The sequence below is a fragment of the Lissotriton vulgaris genome, chromosome 5, assembly GCF_964263255.1.
Source record: "Lissotriton vulgaris chromosome 5, aLisVul1.2, whole genome shotgun sequence".
In the NCBI taxonomy this organism is placed as follows: domain Eukaryota; kingdom Metazoa; phylum Chordata; class Amphibia; order Caudata; family Salamandridae; genus Lissotriton; species Lissotriton vulgaris.
Genome location: NC_141693.1, coordinates 82,583,701 through 82,608,075, shown reverse-complemented (window position 1 = coordinate 82,608,075; position 24,375 = coordinate 82,583,701). Strand labels below are relative to the sequence as shown.

The window sequence follows — 24,375 nt, the reverse complement described above, 5'->3', positions numbered from 1 at the left end:
ATTTGGACCATACACATTGAGTAAAGTAACCAACATACCACACAACTTGCCCTGCACAATAATAAACCTTCCTTCCTGATCGATTTCCTCGTGCATCACTTCAAAGGGTAAATTTCTCTTGATCAAAATCATCACCCCCCGAGCATATGAAGAGTATTTAGTGGCCAGTCGCACCCCCGCCCACTGTCTGCCCACCATTTCAGCCGCCCTGCCCTGAAGATGCGTTTCCTGAAGAAACACCACCTGAGCGCCATGTCGATTTAAAAATGCCAGCATTTGTCTCGTCTTTTGTGGCCTATTAAGACCCCGCACATTCCACGTTATGCATGTGACCTTACCCCCCCTGTCCATAACTCTCATTCTGTAAGCCTCCCAAGCGCCAATAGGACCGCCCCCCTGCCCATCCCAGAAAGCTCACCCCTGCATCCCACCAGCCATATGCGACCTGAGCATCCTCGTAGAAGAAACGGACCCTCAACCGGAGGAATTTCAGCACCACAGTCCTCACATCCCGGACCAGGACAGTAAACAATCCCTCAACAACCCTCAATCCCCTTTCCCCCAACCCACCACCCACTTCAGCGCACCCAATTAGCCGAAGCCATCCCGAAACCCAACATTGCACAACCCCCAACATTTCAAACAACAGCGTGTGGGGATCTCCCTTATCAGGGGCGTAGCGGCACACTTCTCCCGCCAGGAGGTGACGGGAGCGTGGACCACACTCAATTAGTACATCTCCAACCTTACAACCCTAATCTCGTGAACAGGCACCCAATATTGTGCCAACAGTTTATCATACAATACCAGAAGAGCCCCAGAGGTGCCTACTTCCAAGAGCGCCTCAGTTTCTGCCAAGAGCCCCGGCTTCCACAGGGCAGGCCCAGTACGATCCCCCCAGAGCTCACCACCTTTCAATCGAGTGTGCCGAGTATAGAGTCAGCCAAACGTAAGTCGACAGCAGATATAGGGACGTTGCCCTCCATCTTCCCCCCCCCCTCCACAATATCCATGTTCTCATTCTCAAGTAACAGCAGCCCCAGTGTACTCCTCAGTTCGTTAAAGAGAAAGCGAAGGAGAGATCGATGGGGAGCAGACCGCAGGTCGCATCGCAGCAGCGCTTTCGTCGTAGGTAAACAGTCAGAACAGCTTATGCGGCGTCATCCTGCCCCTCATCCTCCGCCACATTTCTCCCGTCTGGCTCTTTGGCGCGTTTTTTCAATTTTTTGGCGTAGTCCATTGCCGCCTTGGGAGAAGAAAAAATCTTGTTATCCGCCGGTGACCCTATCCGTAGGCGTGCAGGATATAACATGGCGTACGCAACCTCATTAGCCCTCAGCATTTGTTTCACCGGAGCAAATTCTTTACGGGCTGTTTGTACTGCCATGGTGAAGTCTGGGTAGAACTCAAGCCTATTGCCTTGATAGTCAATGGAGCCCTTCTCCCTTGCGAGCCGAAGAATGGTGTCCCTGTCCCTGTAGTTCAGAATTCTGGCTACTATCGGCCGCGGCGGCGCTCCAGGCGGTGGTCGTTTGGCCAGCGAGCGATGAGCGCGCTCAACTATGAAGACCTTAGAGAGTTGGTCGGATCCAAATATGTCAATGAGCATTCTCTCCACATAGTCCTCCATGCGTCCCACGTTCGTGGATTCCGGCAGGCCTGTGACCCTTACGTTGTTCCTTCTGGACCTCCCTTCTAACTCCTCGTTCTTCGCCTGTATGACCGCCAGCACCCTTTCCATGCTGAATACTTTAGACGATACGGTGGCCAACCCGTCCTCCGTGGCAGACACCCTCTGCTCCACTTCCCCCAGTCGCTCGTTTTGGCGGTCAAATTGCGTCGCCATTTGGTCGAGTCGGTGATTGACCGATTCCATAGTGCCCTCGATGGATTGCAGGGTCTTCTGCATAGCTACTAACGTGGCTGCTAGGTTCGGGGCGCCCCCCACAGCCCCCTCCCGATCAGCATCATCCGGAGTCTGGGAATTCATAAGTACAGTCTTTTTTGCCTCGAAGTTAAGCTTCGGCTGATTCCTCTCCGCTCGGCCCATGGCGGCAGCACACTCAGCACAGCCAAATACCCAATTTAGCAGACCTGACTCGACCGTCTATGCCAGCCCAGTGGGTCCGATGCAGTAGTCTGGCGTCCCTCGCAGTCTCAGCGCTCTCCTGTACACCTGTATACAGCGCCGCCCAGGCCTCCACACCGGTCAGGATGCAGCACCTCAAAGCGATCCCAGACAGCCTCTGCGCTCCCCCCCCCGGATACTCTGGGCATGCCAGTCGGTAAGGCCGTGTTCAGCAAGGCCCCCTCAGCAAGTAAACCCCTCCAGCTCCGGGTTCCACTCTGATTCTGACAGCCACAAGTCCGCGGTAGGGGTTAGCTATTTGGCGGGACGCCGCAGACGTTTAGGCAATCAACACGTCCACCATTGGCAGCAGTGAAATAGCAGGCAGATTAGCGCGCAGACATCGGTTGAGGCTTAGGGCTGTAATCAACGTCTCCGTCTCCCCGCCGTGCCTCTCCCTGCCCCCCCCAGAGTCGGCTCGCGCAGCGCGGCCTCGGCAGGCCCAGCGCCACCTCCGCAGCCCCGGGCTTGCTTAACGCCCCGCCCCACTCACCAGCTCCGGCGGGTCCAGGCCGTTCCAATCTCCGGCGGCTCACTGGGGACACTGCACAGGGTTTCGTCGTGTCCGCCCCGCTACTGCCGGAGTCCGTCCTCCTCTCCGCAGGGTGAAAGCCGCAGGATCTAGCGGGCGTCCAAGTTGGCCAGCAGCGGTAGCCCCACGAGGCGCGGGCAGTGCAACCAGCAATCTCCCGTCACGGAGCTCTTCGTCCCAAAGTGTGCTCCGGACGGCCTCAGAATCCGGATAAGAGCTACGCGGCAGGCCCCCGATGTCAGCGGGGCTCTCTCAGCTCGATTGCAGGGTCCAGGCTGCAGAGATTTTAGGATAAATGAGCGAATTTTACGTGGTCCTGACAGAGCCTCACGCAAGTGCGGCCATCTTGTCCGGCGCCCTCTAGCGCCCCCCTCGAGCCTCATGTTCCTTTATTTTTTATTACTCATTACCAGTTCTGTAACTATATCATTAATTCTCAAAGCCCCCAGTGGTAAATGGGGCCATTTAAAATTATCAACAGTGTATTATAATTTGGCTTTCAGTACTGGCATGCTTTCTCTGTTTTTTCCCCTTAGAGGTGCAAACTATTTGAGACATTAATTTCAAATGGTCTTGAGCGCTCATGTTTTTTCTGCTTTGTAGCCTTGATTAAATCTTGCCTATTTTGACATTTTAATGCATCATTGCAAGCCATTTCTCATGCATTGTAAAATAACATTTTCTGAATTGCTCCTCAACATTTCTTTGCTTACCAAGGCGCATGCATTCTAACATGGAACATGTTGCAGTGCCAAAGTCACTAATGGTGTCGCCCAGCCTTCTCTCAAGGAGATGTTTCACATCTACACCAATTACGCTGAACACCTAGTAGACAAGGGTGTTTTCAGACTCTAATTTTTTGATTATGTCCATGACAGCAGTCATGTTTTCCTGTAAAAATCTAAGAATGCAGTAGAGTGTACTTTTTTCACACCAATATGTGACGTAAGGTCCTCACATTTTTTTTGCTTTGGAATTATCACTAAGAAAACAAGTTAGTTACCTGTAACTGTAGTTCTCCAGTATTGGAAGCTTTCATAGATTCACATACCTGAATCATTCCCCGTCATCGAGACGGGAGTCTCCAGTACATAAAAAAACAATGCTTAGCAGTATAGCAAACTGAAAAGAGGCCTAGGCGCATTTCCCTTTTGCAACCCATAACCCTTGTTATGTAAAAGAGACCAAACTTTTCCCTGAACTAATCAGAGCTCCTCACCCTCTGGAACCCTCCTGAGAGAACATTTTGCTACTCACATTTTTGCGCACTTGTGCATAAAACACTCTTCGTGTTAAATCCAAGGTGAGCCTCTCAGGAGAGGAGGGTGGGTCGCATGTGGATCTATGAACGTTTTCACTACTGGAGAACTAAAGTTACAGGTAAGTAACCTGTTTTCTTACTCCAGTATTGGAGCTTTCATAGATTCACATGCCTGAATCAGAATAGCAAGCAGTAGCATAAAGCACATTTTTTTTCCATAGTTACTTAATACAGCATTATCCTGTACATAGTTAGTTTAGAATTCTGCATATGAATATTGCAATTACAGTTACTAAACATAGCAATAGAAAAAATGTGCATTTGTAACCAAGAGAAAAGGACGGAGGGATGTAAAGAGGGCTCACCGTTACTGGATAATGTTTCTTAGCACTGCTTCTCCCAACGCCACATCTCTCTCCGCCGCTGCATCCAAGCAGTAATGCCTGGTATAGGTGGGCGTAGAACTACAGGTCGCTGCCCTGCGATATCCTGGATCGGCACTCCTGCAAATAAAGCAGTGGAGGGGGACACTGCTCTCGTTGAATGGGCACAAACTCGTGCGTTCGGAGGCTTTCCAGCACCTTGGTGACAATATCCTATGGCACTGGAAATCCATCTGGCAATCCCACATTTTGATAAAGGGAAACCTTTCCTGGGTGCACTGGAAGCGTCCAAAAGCTGTGAAGACTTGCTGAAGGGTTTTGTCTTTTGCAAATAGAATTTGAGACATCTCTGGACGTCCAGCCAATGTAGAATTCTTTCCGCCGCTGTTGTTGGTTGAAGAAAGAATCGTTTTAGAACCAATGGCTCATTCAAATGAAAGTCAGTTGGTATTTTTGGGATGAATTTCGGATTAGTTCTGAGAATCATTCTGCCTTCTTTAAATTGCAAGAAAGGTTTTGAGTTTGAGTTGTGAGAGCCTGCAATTCCCCCACTCTTCTGGCCAAAGTTAGTGCGATGAGAAGTGCCCCCTTCCACGATAGGAATTTGAGATCTGCCCTGTGTATAGGATCGAAGGACGGCTTCATTAATTGTGAAAGGACTATGTTCAAATGCCAAAGAGGTGGAGGAGGCTTTATTGGAAGAAAAACTCTGAACAAACCCTTCATAAATTGTTTAACAATTCTTGCCAACCATAAGGACGGTCCCGAGGCAGTCCTTCTGTAGCGTGATATTGCAGCTAGATGTACTTTTATGGATGCATGAGCCAAACCTGACTTAGCCAAAAGCAAGATGTATGGAATAATCTCATGAGGTGCCAAATTCAAAAGGATGAATTTTACTTCTTTGGCACCAGAGAATCTCTTCCATTTCATTCTGTAGGTTTTGTTCGTACTATCCGCTATGGCCTTTGAGAGGATGCCTATGCATTCCTCTGAGATGTTTAGATGCTGAAACTCACAGTGCTCAGGAGGGCCGCTAAGCGCAAGGATTTCGGGTCCGGATGGAGCACTTGTCCTTGGGAATCATCAAGTGTATTGTGTATTGGCATTTATATAGCGCACTACTTACCCATAGGGTCCCAAGGCGCTTCGACTGCTGCAAAACCCTTCCTGGCTTCCCTGAGAGATGGTCCCTTAATGGGTATCTCCATGGTGACACCAGGCATCCCCGGCGGTCTGGTGGGGCCGTTAGTGAAGATGAGGCAAGCTAATGCCCAGAGTTGCCGAGTGTGATCGCTGATCAGAGTGGGCACCGAGGCGAGAGAATTATCGAGTCCGCTGACCCTGGTCCAGAAACCTGCCGCGCCGGGAATCGAACCCTGGTCCCGGGCCGTCCTCTGCTCTCGGGTCTGCCACCTCTAACCAGTGAGCCACACTACTTCACATCAGAAGCGATGGTATTGGTTGGAGGCGCATCGGATGGACCTCAGACAGCAGAATAAACTCTGTGAACCAGTGTTGTCTGGGCCACTATGGGGCTATCAGGATCAGTCTGCATGGTTCTTTCTTGATCTTCACAAGCACTCGCGGCAGCAGGGGAATTGCCGGAAAAGCGAAGGCAAAGACGCCTGACCATGCCATCGAAAACGCATTCCCCCAAGATCCCCATTGGGCGAAGAACTGGCATTTCTTGTTCTCCGCTGTTGCGAAGAGGTCCACTGTCGGTTCCCTCCACCTTTGAAAAATGCTGTCCAGGACCCCTTGGTCTAACTTCCACTCGTGGCAAGCGGACTGGAGTCTGCTGAGAGTGTCTGCCTTGACGTTTTGGTCCCCTGGGAGAAGTTCTGCTGTTATGGATATCTCGTGTCGCAGCGCCCATTCCCATATCCTCTGGGCTTCCTGAGACAGGGAGAGTGATCTTGTTCCTCCCTGCTTGTTTAAGTAGTGCATTGCAGTTGTGTTGTCCATTCCTATCCACGCAGATGACCCTTTTATCCTTAGTAGGAAAGCTAGCAATGCCAAGCGGACTGCTCTGAGTTCTAGTAAGTTGATGTGCAGTCGTTGCTCGTGCAACTTCCAGCTGCCGCTGACTTGAAGGTCTTGAAGGAACGCTCCCCATCCTTCTAGGGATGCATCTGTAGTCACTATCAATGGGGTTGGCACTGTAAGGAATGAAAGACCCTGTGAGACATTCCGTTTTCGGGTCCACCATGTCGCCGATTGAACCATGACCGACGTCACTTGGACTATATCCTCGAAGGATCCCTCAGCTTGACGCCATTGTAGATCTAGTTGCTCTTGCAACGGACGCATTCTTAACCTGCAGTAAGGTACGAGGGGAATGCAAGATGACATTGTTCCCAGCAATGACTTGTACTTGCGTACTGAAAGACACTTTCTTTTTGTTAAGTCGCGGAAGAGAGATATTATTTTCAGTTGTCTTTCCTTGGAGGGGAACGCCTTGTTCCTCTCTGTATCCAGTATTGCCCCCAAAAAAGTTATGTTCTTTGCTGGTTGAAGGGATGATTTTTCCACGTTTAAAGTCAGACCTAACCTGGCAAACAACTCCTGGCAAGCCGCTGTTGAAGATCGAGCTAATGCTGCTGATGGTGCCTTGGCTAACCAGTCGTCGAGGTAAGGGAATACTTGGTGTTTCTGTTTCCTTAGAACAGCAGCCACTGGAGCCAGGCATTTTGTAAACATTATTGGGGCTGATTTCAGGCAGAACGGCAGTAATGTAATGTTCTCTGGCTACCATGAAACAAAGGAACTGCCTGTGTGAAGGATGGATGGGGATGTGAAAGTAAGCATCCTGTAGGTCTAAGGTGGTCATATGGTCTCCTAGTAGAAGGATGTCTTGAAGAGAAACCATTCTGAAAGATTGCTTCTTGAGATAGGTGTTCAGGGATCTGAGGTCGAGAATAGGATGCCATTGAAGAATGTTTTTCTTGACTAGAAAAAAATTGGGAGTAAAACCCCCTTTCCCTCTGGGAGTTCAGGACCGGTTCTATTGCTCCCTTTCGGAGCATTGTCCGAATCTCCTTTCACATTGGATGTAAATGTTTGACCTCTTGATGCTTTGGCAGTGTACGAGGGGGCGTCTGTAGAAGTTCTAGAGTGTGGCCGAATTGAATAATGTTGAGAACCCATTGGTCCGTAGTTATCTGTTGCCAATTTCGAAAATAATGAACAATCTTTCCACCCAGGAGAACATGTGATATCAGAGGAGTCGGTGTAGCCGGAATTTAAAGGTTGTCATCGGGTGTGGTCTTTCCCCTGACAACCTCCATTTACCTCTCTGAGTAGATTTTGTGTAGCCTCCTGACTGGCGCTGTGTATACTGCTGCCAGTAGGGATGAGATGAGGTGGAGTAAGAGGAATATCGTCCTTGTTGGTGTCCTCCTCTGTAAGACGACTGGCCTCTACCCTTAGAGCCTTGAAAAGGAACTTTTCTGTATTGTAGAGTTCCCAATGACTTAGCGGTATTCGTGTCTTTTTTGATACTCTGCAGTGCCTCATCTATATGCTTGCCAAACAAATCCTCATAGTTGAAAGGAAGGTCCAAGATCTTATTTTGGACCTCCGGTCTAAACGCTGTTGCTCTTAACCATCCTTGTCTGCATAGTACAGCTGCTCCCCCCAGAGATCTGAATGCTGTGGTCGCTATGTCCACAGCGCAATCTATGACTTCGGCCGAAGTCCTCTCCTCCTCTTGCAGAATGTTTCTGACTTCTTGCCTCTCCGCCTCCGGTACGCGGTCTATGTAAGGCAAAAGGTTGCACCACATTTGCCTATCGTACTCCCCAGAATGGCCAGGCTCTCAATAACAGGGCAGACATAGAGGAAAATCTCTTCCCTGCATTGTTCAATCTCCTACCCTCTCTGTCCGGAGGCACTGTAATAGGAGCTGACGGATTTCTTGACTTCTGCTGAGCCGCTTGGGTAATAACGGAGTCCGGCTTGGGATGACCTAAAAGACAAGCTGGAGCATCTGAATGCGCTTTATATTTTTCGTCCAGCCTGGAGAGTACTGGAGTCACTGTAGCTGGTGTTTCCATGACCTTCAGGCCTTCCTCTCAAAGATGACTGACAATCGGTAAGGGCCGAACTGTCCTACGGTAGGGTTCCTTGAAGTCATACAAGAAACATTGAGCTTTATCCTCTGCCATGGTAAGTGCAAATCTTTTTGTGGCTCTCTCCATCAGGTTATGAAAACCACCGATGTCCTTCGGTGGAGAATCAACAGGTTTCGGTGAAGTAGAAGAAGGTGACGAAATGAGATAATCGTTCCACTCTCTGCTAGGGTCTGTGATCTCTCCTTCCTCCTGGTCATTATCTGTGGTCCCTGGTTCTTGTTGAGATCTTGGTGGTGGAGATCTAGGAAGGGGCTCCGGTAAGATCTCCCGCCTACGCACTGGTGTACTTGGTACAGAGCGTGGTTGAGGCGTAGCCACAGGAACTTCCTTAGAGGCCTGAGGTACAGGATATCTCCTCTTACAATCCTCTAGCATGAACTGCAGATCTTTTAACAAAGAAGATGGCACACTCGTCATCTCCTCTTAATACTCCTGGCAGTATTGTTGCTGGCGACGATTTGGAAATTCTTCATATTCGTCCTGTAAGTCCTCCGTCTTGGTACTTCACCTGCAACTGCGACGGGCTACTAGCATAACCAAAAGGAACGCCATCATCTTTGTCTCCTTCCGAATCTTATTCCTCCAGAAGGTGAGATGGTACCAGAGGCGACACCTTACTTGGAGACGTAATTTCTGGTGTAATTGTCCTCTTCCAGGCCAAAAACCTCTTTTCTGGGGGTTTTTCCCTCGTCGACGAGCCCGTCGAGATCACCATCGAAACCAACATCATTGTCGTCGACGCTACCGTCGACGTTGGCGTTACCGTAGTTGCCGACGACGAGCCCGTGGTCACGGCCGTCGTCGACGATCCCGCCGACAATGTGGTTGTAGACGTAGTCGTCGTCTATGCCGCCGTCGTCTCAGGTCTCTGCGTCGACACCGTCGTCGTCGGTGGTACTGTTGACGTTGATAAAGCTTTTGAAGTAGCTTTTACCTCAGGTTTCGTCGTCGACGATGTTATTTTCTTCGTCGACGCTCCCGTCGATGATGCAGATCTTTCCACTTTTTACTCGGCAGGTGTGGAGGATGGGTTCTTGACCGTAATCTTGACCTTAGAGGGAGATTTTGAGGCCTCTGAACTAGTTTTTTTGGAATGTTTTGCCCCAGAAGCATGACCCTTCTTCTCCTTTTCTTTGCGTGAAGGCGATTGAGGGACTCAGCCCAGAAGACCATGGGGTTGACTTTTTAAGGGCCTTCTTAGGTCTCTCACCTGAGGTATGAGCCTGAGGAGATCTGCTCCTTTTCAGAGATCTCCTGGAAGAAGAAGACTCCTCCTCACTGTCACTAGATATGACTTCCTTACTGGCTTTTATCTTTTGAAGCCATAGTAAAAGTCTTCCTTTACGATCCCTCAAAGTTTTATTGTAAAAGGTACAATATACCTTGCAATCCTTTGACTGATGGCAGTTGATGCAGTCTATATGAGGGTCGTCTGTATAGAGCCTTTTCTTAGAGCAGGTGGCACAAGCTCTAAATAATCCTTTTTTCTCCTTGTCAGTCATGGTAGAAGAAGGAGAACTAGTATGAAGTACTTCAAATAATTAAATCTGGATAAGGAGAAATTCTCAGATTCAATCAGAATTGAGTAGAACTGAAGATTTTGAGCAGAGCTCAAAGGAGACTCCCTAGCACAACGTGCGGTAAAAAAGCTGAGGAGCAAAAGGTTCTCTCAGGAGGGTTCTAGAGGGTGAGGAGCTCTGATTGGTTCAGGGAAAAGTTTGGTCTCTTTTTCATTATGGGTTGCAAAAGGAAAATGGGCCTAGCCCTCTTTCCAGTTTGCTGTACTGCTAAGCATTGCTTTTTTATGTACCGGAGACTCCTGTCTCGACGACGGGGAATGATTCAGACATGTGAATCTATGAAAGCTCCAATACTGGAGTAAGCAGAAATTCTATAAATGGTTGCCACATAGATAATATAGCATTCACGACCACTAGGACTGAGAACTACCGGATAAAAGACAGTTTAGATGACTCTTTCTTTGATACCACAGAAAGAACAAAATGAAAAATATTTTTGTTTCTGTTACAGCACATAGCGAAATAGTGCACCAGAAGAGACTACAAAGTCAATAGCATTCTTCATTAACTCTGAAGATTGCAAAGATGCTTTCAGCATACCATCTAGCAAGTGGCAAGGATCTCTTACAGGGAAGTACTTCAGCTCAGGTATCGATTTTGACAGATCATAATACAACTCGTTTCATATACGTGTAGCTGAATCACTACAGATACAAACAATATCCCTTCAATCTTTGCAGAACTTGGTAAGAACTTTTTGCGACAGCATTCAAGTGACAAAGCGCTCCATGTTTTTCAAAAATCGAGTGTCATGTTTTCACCACTATGCCAGATGCTTGGTGACAGCACTCTTTTCACATATACCTGTCACTACACCTTGCATTGAATGTTTAAAGCCTGGGGTGTTAGGCAATTCACCTACTATCAATACTGACTTGCTAGAAAAGGGGGGTGATGTATCAAAGGGTTTCACCCATTCTCTGTCTGTGGGTAAATGAGATGGTACACATTGGAAAAGATTCTTATGAACCAGCCATTTTACCTATCAGTGAAAGAATCAAATGTAGACAAAAAACATCGAATTTGATTTTGATATTTCCTGATTCTCTAGAGTTTATAAAATAATTTGATACAACCTAAAACATGCTTCTAGACCCTGCATCTTTAGACCAAAGACCACAAAACTGAAAAAAGCAAAAGGAATAAACAATATTTTAGTGACATTCCTAAACAACAAAACCTAAGCAGAATAATGTTAGCCCAGTCTGTCTTGCAGCTACCTTGTATAACAAAGTTCAGGAAGGATTAAAAATGACTCTTTCACTCTCCTTTTCCTTTCTTTGAATAGCACTTAGTTTGTGGTTGTGCAGGTGTATATGTGTTTATACTGGTGAGGGTTTCCCTTTTGGTGGGGCTTTATCAATTATTATAGGTTTAAACCGAAAGCAGGATAACCTAAACATATTGTATGCTAAGACAGGGTTTAGAGGGATTCAGTAGAAACAGACAAACCATGGACATTGCTCAACGGCATAAAACATGTGCAAACAACGGCTCTCAGAGCTTCTAGATCGACACATCTTACTGATTGCTCAAAAAGCCCCAGGTTTCTCAATATTTCTGGGCAAAAATAGCTGCCAAGGAACACATTTTTTCAACATGGCAATAACCACACTTAGCATTTTAAGTAGTATCTAAACACTTACCAGCTCCTTTTGAAGAGTCTTCTTGAGCTCAGCCATACGCTGTTGCAATTGCTTAATGATCTGTAGAAGAAATATATTTTTTACTACTTATACATAATGCAAAGCCAGTATCATAGGATTTATATGAAATTAAAAATATTATTTCTAATTAGTGAGATTGAAATTTCCAAAAACAAAAACATTAATTTGCTTGTGAAGTTCTGCAGGAGGACCTAGTAGTCAAACCTTTAAGTTAGAATGACATTTTCAATTCACACTGTCCATTAAGGGAACTCAAAGAGTTTTCACTATTTGGCTGCCATGGAAAGGGCACCAACTTCGTGTTCAGTCGTATACCTGTAGAGCCCTTTTACCATACGCTTTCATTACAATATTCAAGACACTTTATAGTCAACTTTAAATACCTAGACCTCTATGTTTAATTAATTATGTGGTGAAACCATTGGTGGCCTCAGAAAGATCACGTGATGGGGATTGAGGCAGGAGTGTTTTTCACATCTTTTTTGCAATCTTTCCACAGTGTAAAATTGCTTACTCTTTCATAATAATTTGCAAACACAATTTAAACTGAAAATAATGTAAAAGGGGAGCACCTCTCTCAAACTGGTATGTTACATGTGTGAATCAACAATTAAAAAAAAAATAAACTTTGGGCAATGCTTCTAAAACATAGGACTTTTTCCAGGTAGAATTTCATTTTGTTTTTTTATTTATTTATTTAACTTATATAGCGCAACAGCTACCCAACAAAGGGTTTCCCGGCGCTAATGATTCAGTAGTATGTGACAGGACAAGGCATTTTCAGATGTTAAATAGCCAGGTTTTTAAGGCTTTCCTGAATTTCATATAGCTCACCTCAGTACGTAATGCATGTGGCATAGCATTCCAGAGTGAAGGTCCAAGAAATGCAAAGGATTTACCACCCATGCGTGATAATTTTATTTTAGGGATAACAAAATGATTGGCTGTTGCAGATCTAAAAGTCCGAGAGGGATGATAGAGGCGGACTAGTTTTTGTAGATACTTGGGGGCTGTTTTAGTGGAGATCTTATGCATGAAGCACAGGGATTTAAATTTGATCCGGTTCTCTATTCTCAACCAATGTAGCTCCCGGATATATTTGGAGGTGGATGAGGAAATAGGGATTTTCCATAACAGTCTCGCCGCTGCGTTTTGCACTGTTTGTAGTCTGTGGATCGTTGCCTTTTTTCCCCCAAATATAACACATTGCCGTAATCAAGCCTGGATGTTATTAAGGCATTGATGACCGTTTTCTTAGTGTGTTCGGGTAGCATCCAGCAGATCTTTTTAAGCCATTTTAAAATTGCAAAGCGGGTGGCCGATGTCTTCACAGCTTGCTGATGCATATTCAATGAGTCATCGACAATGACACCTAAATTTCGGGCCTGCGTAGTTGGAATCGGGCGAGTACCCATTTCGGATGGCCAATGTTGGGGTCCCCAAAGTTCTTTATTTTTTTCCAGGACAATTAACTCGGTCTTATCACCGTTCAGTTTGAGAAAGTTTTCTTGCATCCACCCTGCAATCTTTCCCAATCCTAGTTTTAAGGTAAAAGGATTATCACTTTCCGCAGAGGAAAGAGAGAAGAGAAGCTGAGAATCGTCAGCATAGGAAAATATTTGCAATCCAGTCTCTTCTACTACTTTAGCGAGCGGGCTCATGTATAAGTTAAAGAGTAGCGGCCTCAAAATCGAGCCCTGCGGTACTCCGTGTTTGAAAGTCAGGGTGTCTGAACAGGCAGATTGAGAGAAGACTTGAAATGTACGATTTTCTAACAATGATTTAATCCAGTTAATGGCTGCACCACGAATGCCTATAGAAAGGAGTGTCCGCGTAAGTACCGCATGTGACACCGTATCAAATGCGGCACTGAGGTCCAGAAGTACAAGTGCCACCGTTTCTCCTCTATCTATCAAGGCTCGGATGCTCTCTGTTACACCTAGCAAGGTAGTCTCAGTAGAGAAGCCTGAGCGAAAGCCGGATTGATGGAAGGGCAGCAAGTCGTGTGTAGTTATAAATTCCGTGAGAGACCGGTGAACGTGATTCTCCAGAATTTTTGCAAAAATGGGCAGGAGGGAAATTGGCCGGAAGTTGGAGGGCAGGTTTGGGTCCGCATCAGCTTTCTTTAACAGTGGATGAATCATTGCATGTTTCCATTCATCTGGCACATGTTCTTCCTGAAGGGATGCATTTAGAAGGTCGGTGATAATGGTCATAGCTCCCCTATTAAGTTGTTTTAAGACTGAGCATGGCAGAGGGTCTCTAGGTGAACCCGATTTGATTGTATTGAGTATATCAACGACGATATCGATGTTAAGCATAGGCCAGTTTTCTAATGTGACGATAGGAATTTCACAGACACTAGGGCCTAGTGTGTCAATATAATTGCTCAGTCTATCAGGAAAGGTATTAGGAACATCCATATTTGCCTTATTTTGTTCATTTTGTGCTTGTTCAATGCCCTGATATATTTTAACCACTTTATTTACAAAGAAAGTAGCTAGTTGGTCACACTATATTTTATTAAGGTCTGGCGGGGGTTGTGAGGTATTTGAGCCAGCCAGCTCTTTCACTATTTTAAAAAGTGTTTTAGATTGATTTAGGGCCTCTGTGATTTTGGTACATACAAATTCAGCTTTAGCTTTACTACACATCGTTTGATAGTTTGTTAATTTTATTTTATATTCTTTCTTAGCTTCTTAAGAATAAGTCTTCCTCCACTGGCGCTCAGCATTTTTACATTTGGTTTTTTCTTGCTTTAATATCTCGTTAAACCACGGAGCAGGGGGGCAATGATTATTACCTTTTAACTTTGTTTTAGGCAAACATGAATCAATGGCTGTCATGAGCCATTTTTGGACTGATGTCGGTAGATTTTGCACCCTTGACTTGGTGCAGGGTATATGATCTTCCAAAAAAGTGTTAAGAATGTTAATGTCTATTTTTTTCCACTTCCTAACAACATGGGTTGGAACCGATGTTTTGTCCTTATTCGACACTTGTACTTGAAATGAAAATTTGATGGGAAAGTTGGGTCTGACCAGGGAACGGGCAGGGCAGGGAAGGTGACAATGTCATTGATATTGGAAAAGATGGGATCCAATAAGTGGCAGGCCGTGTGTGTAGGTCCAGAGTTTTTCAAAGTCAGGTTAAGAGACGCTAGATCAGCTATAAATTCAGTGGCATTTATACAGTCCCCTTTATCCAAATGCAAATTCATATCACCAATGATTGTAAAGTTAGCAGTTTTCATTACTAAGGGGCCAATAAGTTCTGACATACTAGTCAACCAGTTTGACGCTGTGCCTGGCGGTCGATAAATAAGCGCTCCTGAAAAGGTAAAGTTTGGGGCAAGTATAAGTTTAAAAATAGCACCTTCACAACCAGAGCATGGGAGTTTGTTGAATACACAGTTGTACATTTTTTTAAAAATAATTGCTATTCCTCCACCTAACTTATTTTTCCGGTCAAGTCGCGTAATCGCGTATGAATCCGGGAGAGCCACAGCAATATCAGGTCCGGAGCTTTCTTGAAGCCACGTTTCAGTTATGAACATGGCGTCTGGTGCCTCATCTAATAGCAAATTAAATATCTCAGTCTTGTGCTTAGGTAGGGAACGGCAGTTCAGGCTGAGAAATGAGAATGATTTTGGTTCATAATTAGGATATTTCTTACTGGCTCTTTTTGGGATGAATTTGTCATTATATAGGGATCCACTAAAACATAAGAAACTAACAAGAGAATTTTCCAGTAGAGAATTTCCATAAAAAATAATGAACAATTTCTAATATCCTGGCTTAGGAATACCCTCTGTGTTGAAAATGTGAAAAATTAATAACTGTCAAGACACCACATCACCCTTCACTCCAGTGACTTATTATGAAACACATTGCGCTTTTGTGTGCAAATATAAAACATCAATACCAGTACAATGACCAGCCTTTGACACCCTCATAAAAATCCACTGATTTAACAGAAGAACGTGACAGACAAATTGTAGCATCCCCTCTCGTGGCACAAGGAGCAAAATCCTGGAACTCTCCTCACAACCAACTATCATACACATTTCAGGCAAAGATGTACACTACCCACACGTTTCTACCACCTGTCACCCACAGTCTTCTTCCTACCAAGCATCATAAAAGCTTGGAGAAAGTTTAACCAGTTGTAAAGGAAATGATGCAAACTAAGCCTGCGTGTTATACTTTAAAATATTAGATGATCAGGATGAATTAATCAGTCACAAGTGCCTTACATCACTTACACACTAGCAACATAAAATTTGGAATAAACTACTAACCCACAAATGCCTATACTAAATACAAATGAAGCAAAAAGTAGGTCACTAATAGTAATCATAAATACATTAATCTATTAACCAAGGACAATGGAACCCACTGCCTTCGAATATAAAGGCCAATCACTGTCCAAAAGAGGCACGAACATGTAAAGATACAAAACAGTTAATTGCCGTCAAGGAACATGAACTTTAAGGCTCCAAGATCAATAAATGGTTTCTCACTTTGTTCTTTTCTGATAATTGCAGCTCCAAATCCCGATTTTCTGTCTGAAGCTGTGCAACATCTGCAGTCGACACCTCTCCATTTTGTTGAGGTTCCTCATTTTCTGGGGGATACAAGCGTTCATTCAGGGCTCTCACCTGTTCTTCCAAGATAGTAACCTGGAGGAGAAAAACAATAATCTATTAAGTGAGTTGTAGTTTGGTAAGATATTAGGATTTTCCAAGACATCAGACAAACACAATTAGGATTGCGTTCAGAGCTAAAATAACTCAATGTTACAACAAAGCTGCTGATTAATGCATATATGAATTTAGGTAGGGGGATTCACATAAATGTACAGATTCTATGTAAGGTAAGATTAGCAAAAGTGCAAAGCAATCTGTACAATTATGAAGCAAGCACTTACATATGTAAATAAACAAAATTATAAATGCTTTTTATAGGCTATTACTTCGTAAGTTGAATGTAGCTTTTATTGATTTGTTGTTGAAACATTTGTGGTGTTCTCATCTTTGATGTGATAAGAAAAGGTTTCCTATTTTTGGTGTCAATATTTATGGTGTGAAATGTATCCTTGCACAATTTCCTCACCTTATGAATATCTCCCCCAAGCACCCAAAAGGTTCCAGAACACTTTTAACCTCAGGTGTATACCCCTCTAATGCCACCAGGTCTCATCACACAACTTCAATCGTGGCTTCATCAGACAGGGTGTCATCATATTGGCCTATACATGGTGCCGCCTGGCAAGCTAGTGTCCTTACATTTTTCCACAACCAAATGAGGCCTACACAGACGAACCAAATGTAACTTAATGATAACAGATAACACAATGGCATAGCAACAGTAACATACCTTAGAACTTTGTTATTAAGGATAGGTGGAGAAGTGTGGATTACTGGTTAGAAGCGGCAGACCCTGAAGCAGAGGTCTGACCCGGGACCAGGTTCAATTCCTGACACGGCAGGGTCTTTGGCTCAATGTCCACGGACTTGATAATTCTCGCCTCGGTGCCTACTCTAATCATGGGTCCCACTCTGCAACTCTGGGCAATAGCTTGCTTAATCTCCACAACGGCCTGAAAGCGCTGGGATGCCTGGCTTCACCTTGGGGGTGCCCAGTAGGGAGCATCTCACAGGGAAAGCCCAGAAGGGTTCCACAGCGGTATACAGCGTCAGGATGCCTGTCAGGTGATAGTGCGCTTTACAAGTATACACACATTAAAAGCACAATATCCGAAGGAGAGGTGGGAGTGAGGTTATTAATCAACACAAGATCTAACATACACCAGAAATATTGTCACCATAGCTAAGTAACTGTTTCTTCTGACCGATACTTCTTCACACAGAAGATTCCTCACAATATGAGTAAGTCCTTAAGCAGTAACCAGGGTGTGTCAGGGCTGATGAGTGCCAGTTTATTAAAGGCGATCCCGTACCATAAACCTTGAGAAATATGCATCACGCCACGCACGTTGACTGACACTAGTGTTCAGGCTCAGCAAGAGGCAAATCCTTGAAGGAAGCTTTTACTTTTTCTTTAACCACTCAATCATTTCTGTAGTTTTTGAGGGCTAAGACAGCATTGATAACGGATCATGAGTTAGGCATCAGTGCATACGTCGTAATCAGCAGATGATAATTGGACTGGCACCTTCACCAGCAATTCCATACTCAATCAGCACCAAGGCAGAAGCCAGTGATGCAGTGGAGTTAGTGTTGCTTGAGTGGCCAGAATTGCTTAGCCCACAGGATATGCCTTCCCTTAGGAATTAGACAAGAGGGATCAATATATCCAACATGTCAAAAGACCTCAATCAGTGATGGGACAGCAGATGAAGCCACAAACTCAGCTTTACATTTCGCAAGAACCAAATTATGTCTGGTAATGGCACCAATGAGCCCCAGAGCAATTAAGGGAACAATGCTCTCTCAAAGGTGTTTCTTACACTTTTTGGGGAAGTGCAAGAATCATAGGCTAAAGCTTTGTGAGCAGGCACTAGACATAGAGAAATATCAGAATTAAGCAAATTCATACTCTTCCAAAATGTGATAAATTCAGTCATAGATACTCGAAAAATCTGGGAAATATGAAGAGTTCCAGCCCGTTGTAAATAAAGCGTGTCTAACAGAAACTGATGACAGCGCACAAGGAACCATATACAGGTTGCTTTCATCACATTCTATGGGAACAAAACCATGACTGGAAGTATGGGACACCACCGGGAGTTGCTGGAGAGCTACTACTGAAGGAACAGTTTTCGGAATCCAGTTTGGGGGATATTGAAAACCTACGGAATCTGCAAGAAGAAGTGTCCATCAGATTCAATAGCTAGTGATGAAAATCAGGTACTGAATATACTCAATGCTGTCTATTAATGTGGTTACCGTGACCCAGCTTGTCACTGTGTGCTTGCTATGTATCAGCTGTTAAGATAATTGAGTAGGCTCTAGCACCCTCAGTATCCAGCAAGTCTCAGCATCCAATACTGGTAGCACCTCTGAGGTAGTCATGTTTCAATCCTGGCAAAATAGATCAGTTTTTAATCCACTGCAAAACCAGCACGTTAAACGTAGTGCATAAGTTTAAATCACACAAGGAAACTAACTTTCATTAGTCTGATGAAATTAGTTTAGTGCTTGATAGCTTTTATTTTAGTAATGTGCTGTAGGCTACATAAATGGCCATTCTTAGTACAATTAATCACCGTGAACTCTTGTGAATCCAGTGTGATCATTCTTAGTATAATTAATCAGCCAAACCTCCTCTGCACCCAGGAGACTTGCATTTTTCTTGCTCGCCATAAAGACAAGATGTAGCTCTTCTTTCTGTAAATCTTTTCTTTCCCTCATTGTGGAATTTAAAAATGCACAAAGTAATATAAACTCTACAAATGATTTTAACAAGCGAGTTCTGGCTGTTCTTTTAACCATAGCTTCTTGAGCTTTCTCTGGTTAGAAGAAATCATAAGCTGCTACATAAGACCAGCGAGAGGCGTCCTTTTGTTTCACTACAAAACGCTGTATACCAAGTTGTGATTGTTAGGGCTGAGGTTTGCCAGTGTGCACACTTGAAACTGGCATACTCAGTTCCACATGAGTCACTATCTTAAGATCTGAACAGTGCTACAGCTCATGTAATGTGGTGGTTATTATTTTGGAGCTTCCTGGCCTCCTACCGCTACTGCATTAGTTAATACAAATATCTCTTTCCACAAACATTGAGGAATCTAGAAGTGTAGCAAGTCTTCTGGTTCCTCTGCATTCTTGAACAGCCAATGACAGGAATTGTTGAAGGTTATACTTCTTCTTTACAGTTTGTATTATAGGAAAAGTAATGACCATGTTCATATAGCGCCCACCACAAACGGAGTGTAACACTACACAGTTTCCCAATGTAGCAGATATCACTGATTTCTTCAGACTAATAGGTAAAGACCAATGAAAATATAGTTTATAAACTAGCTACAACAGAAATATGCACATGGAATACTACAGTCTGTATTTTATACAAAATGTGCAGAGGCTAAACATGTATGTGGAATGTTAATCTGGCAGTGTTGCTCTTCCCCTTTTTCAAACGGAAGAGGTTTTAGGACTTATTTCTTTGGCTCAGGTGAATAGAGTTTCCTTTACAAATCTCGGTAACAGCTCTTTCTGAATCAAAGTCATCGATGGTTAACTGGCAAGTAGTCCTACGTCATAACTTCAGCCAGTCCTGCCTTGTTTAGGTCCACAAGATTGTTGCATACTGTGACTTAAAAATTAGTAAATAATATATAGCAGAGGTGTGTTTTGAAATTCCACACTTCCGAAGTATTGTAGGTTTGTGATTCATGTGAAACTTGGTGGTGTCAAGTGACCGGAAGGGTTTAAAAAAAAAATCTTTGTGCACAGCTTGCACTGTAATTATACTGTGCCTGTTACTGACTGTTAATGTTGGCTATTAATGACCTGCAAGTTAGGCCACAGAATAAAGAAAAAGTTAAAGAATAAGTGTAAAAAAAAGTCAAAGCACTTATTTCCCTGCCAAATAGTTTTACAGCTCTTTGAATTTCGAAATATTTCTTTTACAAAAATACACCAATTAGTATAACAGACTCCCCACAGTAAGTGTATATCTATGTTCAAATGTTTTGTCGCTAAAATCAAACACAGTAGTATGCTTACGTTGTCTTTACTAGCCCTTAGAAGTTCTTGCTGATCTAGTAGCTGTGCTCTCATCCCATCAAGCTGCTTCTCTGATGTTTCTGCTCCCTGTGCAGCCTTGGCTTTGCAAGCCTCTAGTTCAGACTGTAGCTGTATCACTTGTAGTAGGACAGCTTCATGACCTGCATCAAAACCAAATAGTTAAATGTGTCCAACTAATCAAAATTATACATTTTTGGCAATTACGTAAATTCTGCTGCACAGAGAAAATAAAAGCAACCATGCAACGCCACCGATGAAACATTAGGTCTTGTCTTCTGAAACTTCTACGTAAGATTTGCAATCCAAACCAATCTAGGTATGCACTTTATATTTCTTGGATTAATGAAAGAGTAGTTCCATTTGCAAACTGCAAAATACTGCACACAAACAAGTTGACATTATTATTTGCTTTTCAACTGGCTTAATTTATTTAAACCATCCTTCACCTCCACCTTTCACAGATCTTTATAGGAAAAAAACCTTGAAAAAACAAGCACAAGTTAGATTAACAATTAGAAAACATCAAGTGAGCTGAAAATTACGAAGCACAAAATAGTATGTTAAGGAGTGGGAATAAGTTGTCGCGCGAGTCTCTCCTAAACTGCCTTAATAGGTAACATCTACCTCTTCAGACATGCTACTGAGAACATAAAATACAAGGCTGCAATCCCATTTCAGCATGAGTCCCTACAAGCCCTTCTAGAATAGAGATAAGTCAAGGCATCAGCAGTCAATGAAATAGAGACTGTTAACCTTAGTTTGAGAACACTGATGATCTATTATAAAATGTTTCTTTATAGATTTTTGCTTCATATAATCACCCCTATGCACCAGCACTAGTCCGAACGAAGCCAGAGAAGTCTAGTCCACTGCAGTGGAAGTGGGCCCTTGTGATAAAACAGAGCTGGCTCTAAAAGGTATCAGCCACATTGTCAAAAGACAAGAAAACGTCTTTCCAGGTCAAAGGCACTCTCTGAATGCCATTATATTGTTCCTGTTATAAAAGTCAAATCCTGAAAGGTTTGACTCTGTGAGATTGCTAGTTCTATTTTTTGCACTCGTTCTTATAACTTAATGGTGTCTTATGCAGCACCTCCTTCTTTGTCTGAATTTGGGGATTAAGAGAGTGGACCTTCTCATAATACCACGGTTTGCTAGAGTGGCGTGCAGTAGAGGTCAAACATATTTCCCGTTTTTTTTTTAACTAAAACATATATTATTTGACAGGCAAAATCTAAAAAGAAATTGCCACTTGACAAATCAAGTAGTGTGGGGGAAGGATGGGTAATACATTTAAAGTCAACAGCAGCTAAGCATGAGGATACAAACTAGGTTGCTGAAGTGGCACAAAAACTAGAAGGGGAAGTAGAAAAGGAGAAGATGATGCCGGAGAAGGAAAAGTGGGGATCAGCGAACGAAAAAAGGGGATTGGAGAAGGAAAAGAGGCAATGGAGAAGGAATAGAGGGGATCAGAGATGGAAAATATAGTATCAGAGATGAGTGAATATGGTTAAGGGGAAATGTCAGGGTAAGTTGAGGCAACTCCAAGCTTAAAAAAAAAAAAATAACAGGCAAAAAAAAAACAATGCAACAGAAAATTTCTTAAGAATATAATATTAAAAATGATGAAATAATTAAGCTGAAGAACAAGTCACTCAACTTGGATAACCTTATTCAGGTGGATACACAATGTACCCACATATTCCTAACCTTTTGAATTCCCCCAGGTGGCTCACTAGACTGGGAAATCTTTATCAGGAATTGCTCTCTAGAGCTATTAGGTGGTATCATCAGACTGCACAGCAATCTCACCCTGATGGCACAGGCGTTATATAGGTGCCACCCCTGCGTGCTCATATTAATTTACTAAAAACCATTCTTCGCCATTACAAAGGGAATAACAGGTTCTGAACAGGGACAGTGCACAGGTTCTAGATTCTAGTGCAGACTTTGTGCTTTCCCATTTTGTCCCTGGAAGGAGAGTCAATTCCGTGCCCTGGACCCCGGGAGAAGCTTTTGCTGACTGTGGATTGTTTGGGGCGGGACTGCGAGTACCGGCAGGAACCGCGCCAGAGTCACCCGCGCACCTGCGTCTCTTCCCGCCCCCACCGCCCTCATTTGCATAAAGCGGCTCGCGGGAGCCGCTCGCAGCAGTAGTGCAGACTTTGTGCTTTCCCGTTTTGTCCCTGGAAGGAGAGTCAATTCCGTACCCTGGACACTGGGAGAAGCTTTTGCTGACTGTGGATTGTTTGGGGCGGGACTGCGAGTACCGGCAGGAACCGCGCCAGAGTCACCCGCGCACCTGCGTCTCTTCCCGCCCCCACCGCCCTCATTTGCATAAAGCGGCTCGCGGCCCACGCTTCGCGGGGGCCGCTCGCAGCCGTAGTGCAGACTTTGTGCTTTCCCGTTTTGTCCCTGGAAGGAGAGTCAATTCCGTGCCCTGGACCCTGGGAGAAGCTTTTGCTGACTGTGGATTGTTTGGGGCGGGACTGCGAGTACCGGCAGGAACCGCGCCAGAGTCACCCGCGCACCTGCGTCTCTTCCCGCCCCCACCGCCCTCATTTGCATAAAGCGGCTCGCGGCCCCCGCTTCGCGGGAGCCGCTCGCAGCCGTAGTGCAGACTTTGTGCTTTCCCGTTTTGTCCCTGGAAGGAGAGTCAATTCCGTGCCCTGGACCCTGGGAGAAGCTTTTGCTGACTGTGGATTGTTTGGGGCGGGACTGCGAGTACCGGCAGGAACCGCGCCAGAGTCACCCGCGCACCTGCGTCTCTTCCCGCCCCTACCGCCCTTTGACGTCACAGACCTCGAGTATATAACCCGCCCCAGTCCCGCGTGCGCGGGACGGAGCACGGGGCGAAGCCCGGGCAAAGGGCGGGCCGTTGTGTGGCCGTTAGGTGGCTGAGGGAGGCTGGGCTGGGCCCTGTCTCTTTCTCCCCTACATTGCTCCCCCTTAGACCTGAATTCATTACACTAATACCTGTGCTGTCAGTTACCCTGCCTGTAGTATTTCGCTTGGTGATATCACCTATTCTGGGCTATATTTGTTTCAGTACCACTGTTAGGACAGGTCTCTTTCTCTGCTATTACCCTTCCCCCTGTCTTTTACCCTTCATAGGGGCCAAAGTTTCTAACTATCCTGTGTTTCTGATTTGATATTCCTGTCTAGGTTCCAGCTCTTTCATAGTCGTGTAAACCTCTGCCAAAATGGACACTGCTTCTCCTAGTACCCCGGGGGGAAACCTCAATAAGGGCACCCTAGACAACTACTTTAAGAAATCTACTTCCGAAATAGACAGGGAAGAAGCCTTAGCTGAGAGAAGGGTGGAGTGCCGCCTTCCATCGAAGGTTATAAAGCTAGACTCTCTCTGACATCAACCCCGCTCATTTTAACATCTGGTTCAGGGGTGGCGCCTATTACTGAGGATTCTTTTGCAACCCAGGGAATTCCTGAACTCTTAAGGGACAATTCCCCTTTACCATCTTTACCTAGGGCCCTTAATAGTTCCCCTACTACCGTTCTCTCTCCATCCTGTAATTCTGGTGTAGGCCTGGAAGTTCCATCAGCTGCCCTCCACACTACTAAAAACATCGCTAAAATTCAAACAAGGAAGATAGAGGTCCCGAAAGCTCATGGTCCACCTCCTAATAAAAGAAGGAAAAAGGGGGGTTCTCTTCAAAAGGGCAGAATTAGCCACTCTGAATTTGGCAAGGGAAAAGGGAAAACCAATAGTGGACACAAGATCCGAAACTACCTTAGTGACCCCACAAGAAATTCCACCTACAGTTGTCACTGCCTCTACAAGTGCTAACATTATGGACACTCAGCCGACTGTCCCACTATGGAGCTTCTTGAGCAAATGCTCAGGACATTCACTTCTCCAATCTTAGACAGATTACTGGCTATCGAGCACAGGCGGGGGATATTGGAACTGGCTATTCTTAACAAACCGGATAAACAGAAGGCCCCTCCCATTTC

The 24,375-nt window shown here is 44.7% G+C and overlaps 1 protein-coding gene across 2 annotated transcripts in view; it reads right to left on the bottom strand.

Moving 5' to 3' along the window:
* Positions 1 to 24,375, bottom strand: part of GOLGA1 (golgin A1) — a 491,231-nt gene that overhangs the window by 62,661 nt on the left and 404,195 nt on the right. For both annotated transcript variants that reach the window (XM_086920926.1, XM_086920927.1), the window contains 3 exons: positions 20,380 to 20,540; positions 16,210 to 16,368; positions 11,667 to 11,726 (listed from right to left, as the gene is read on the bottom strand). In XM_086920926.1, the coding sequence (XP_086777052.1) occupies positions 11,667 to 11,726; positions 16,210 to 16,368; positions 20,380 to 20,540 (380 nt within the window). The remainder of the gene's footprint in view (positions 1 to 11,666; positions 11,727 to 16,209; positions 16,369 to 20,379; positions 20,541 to 24,375) is intronic.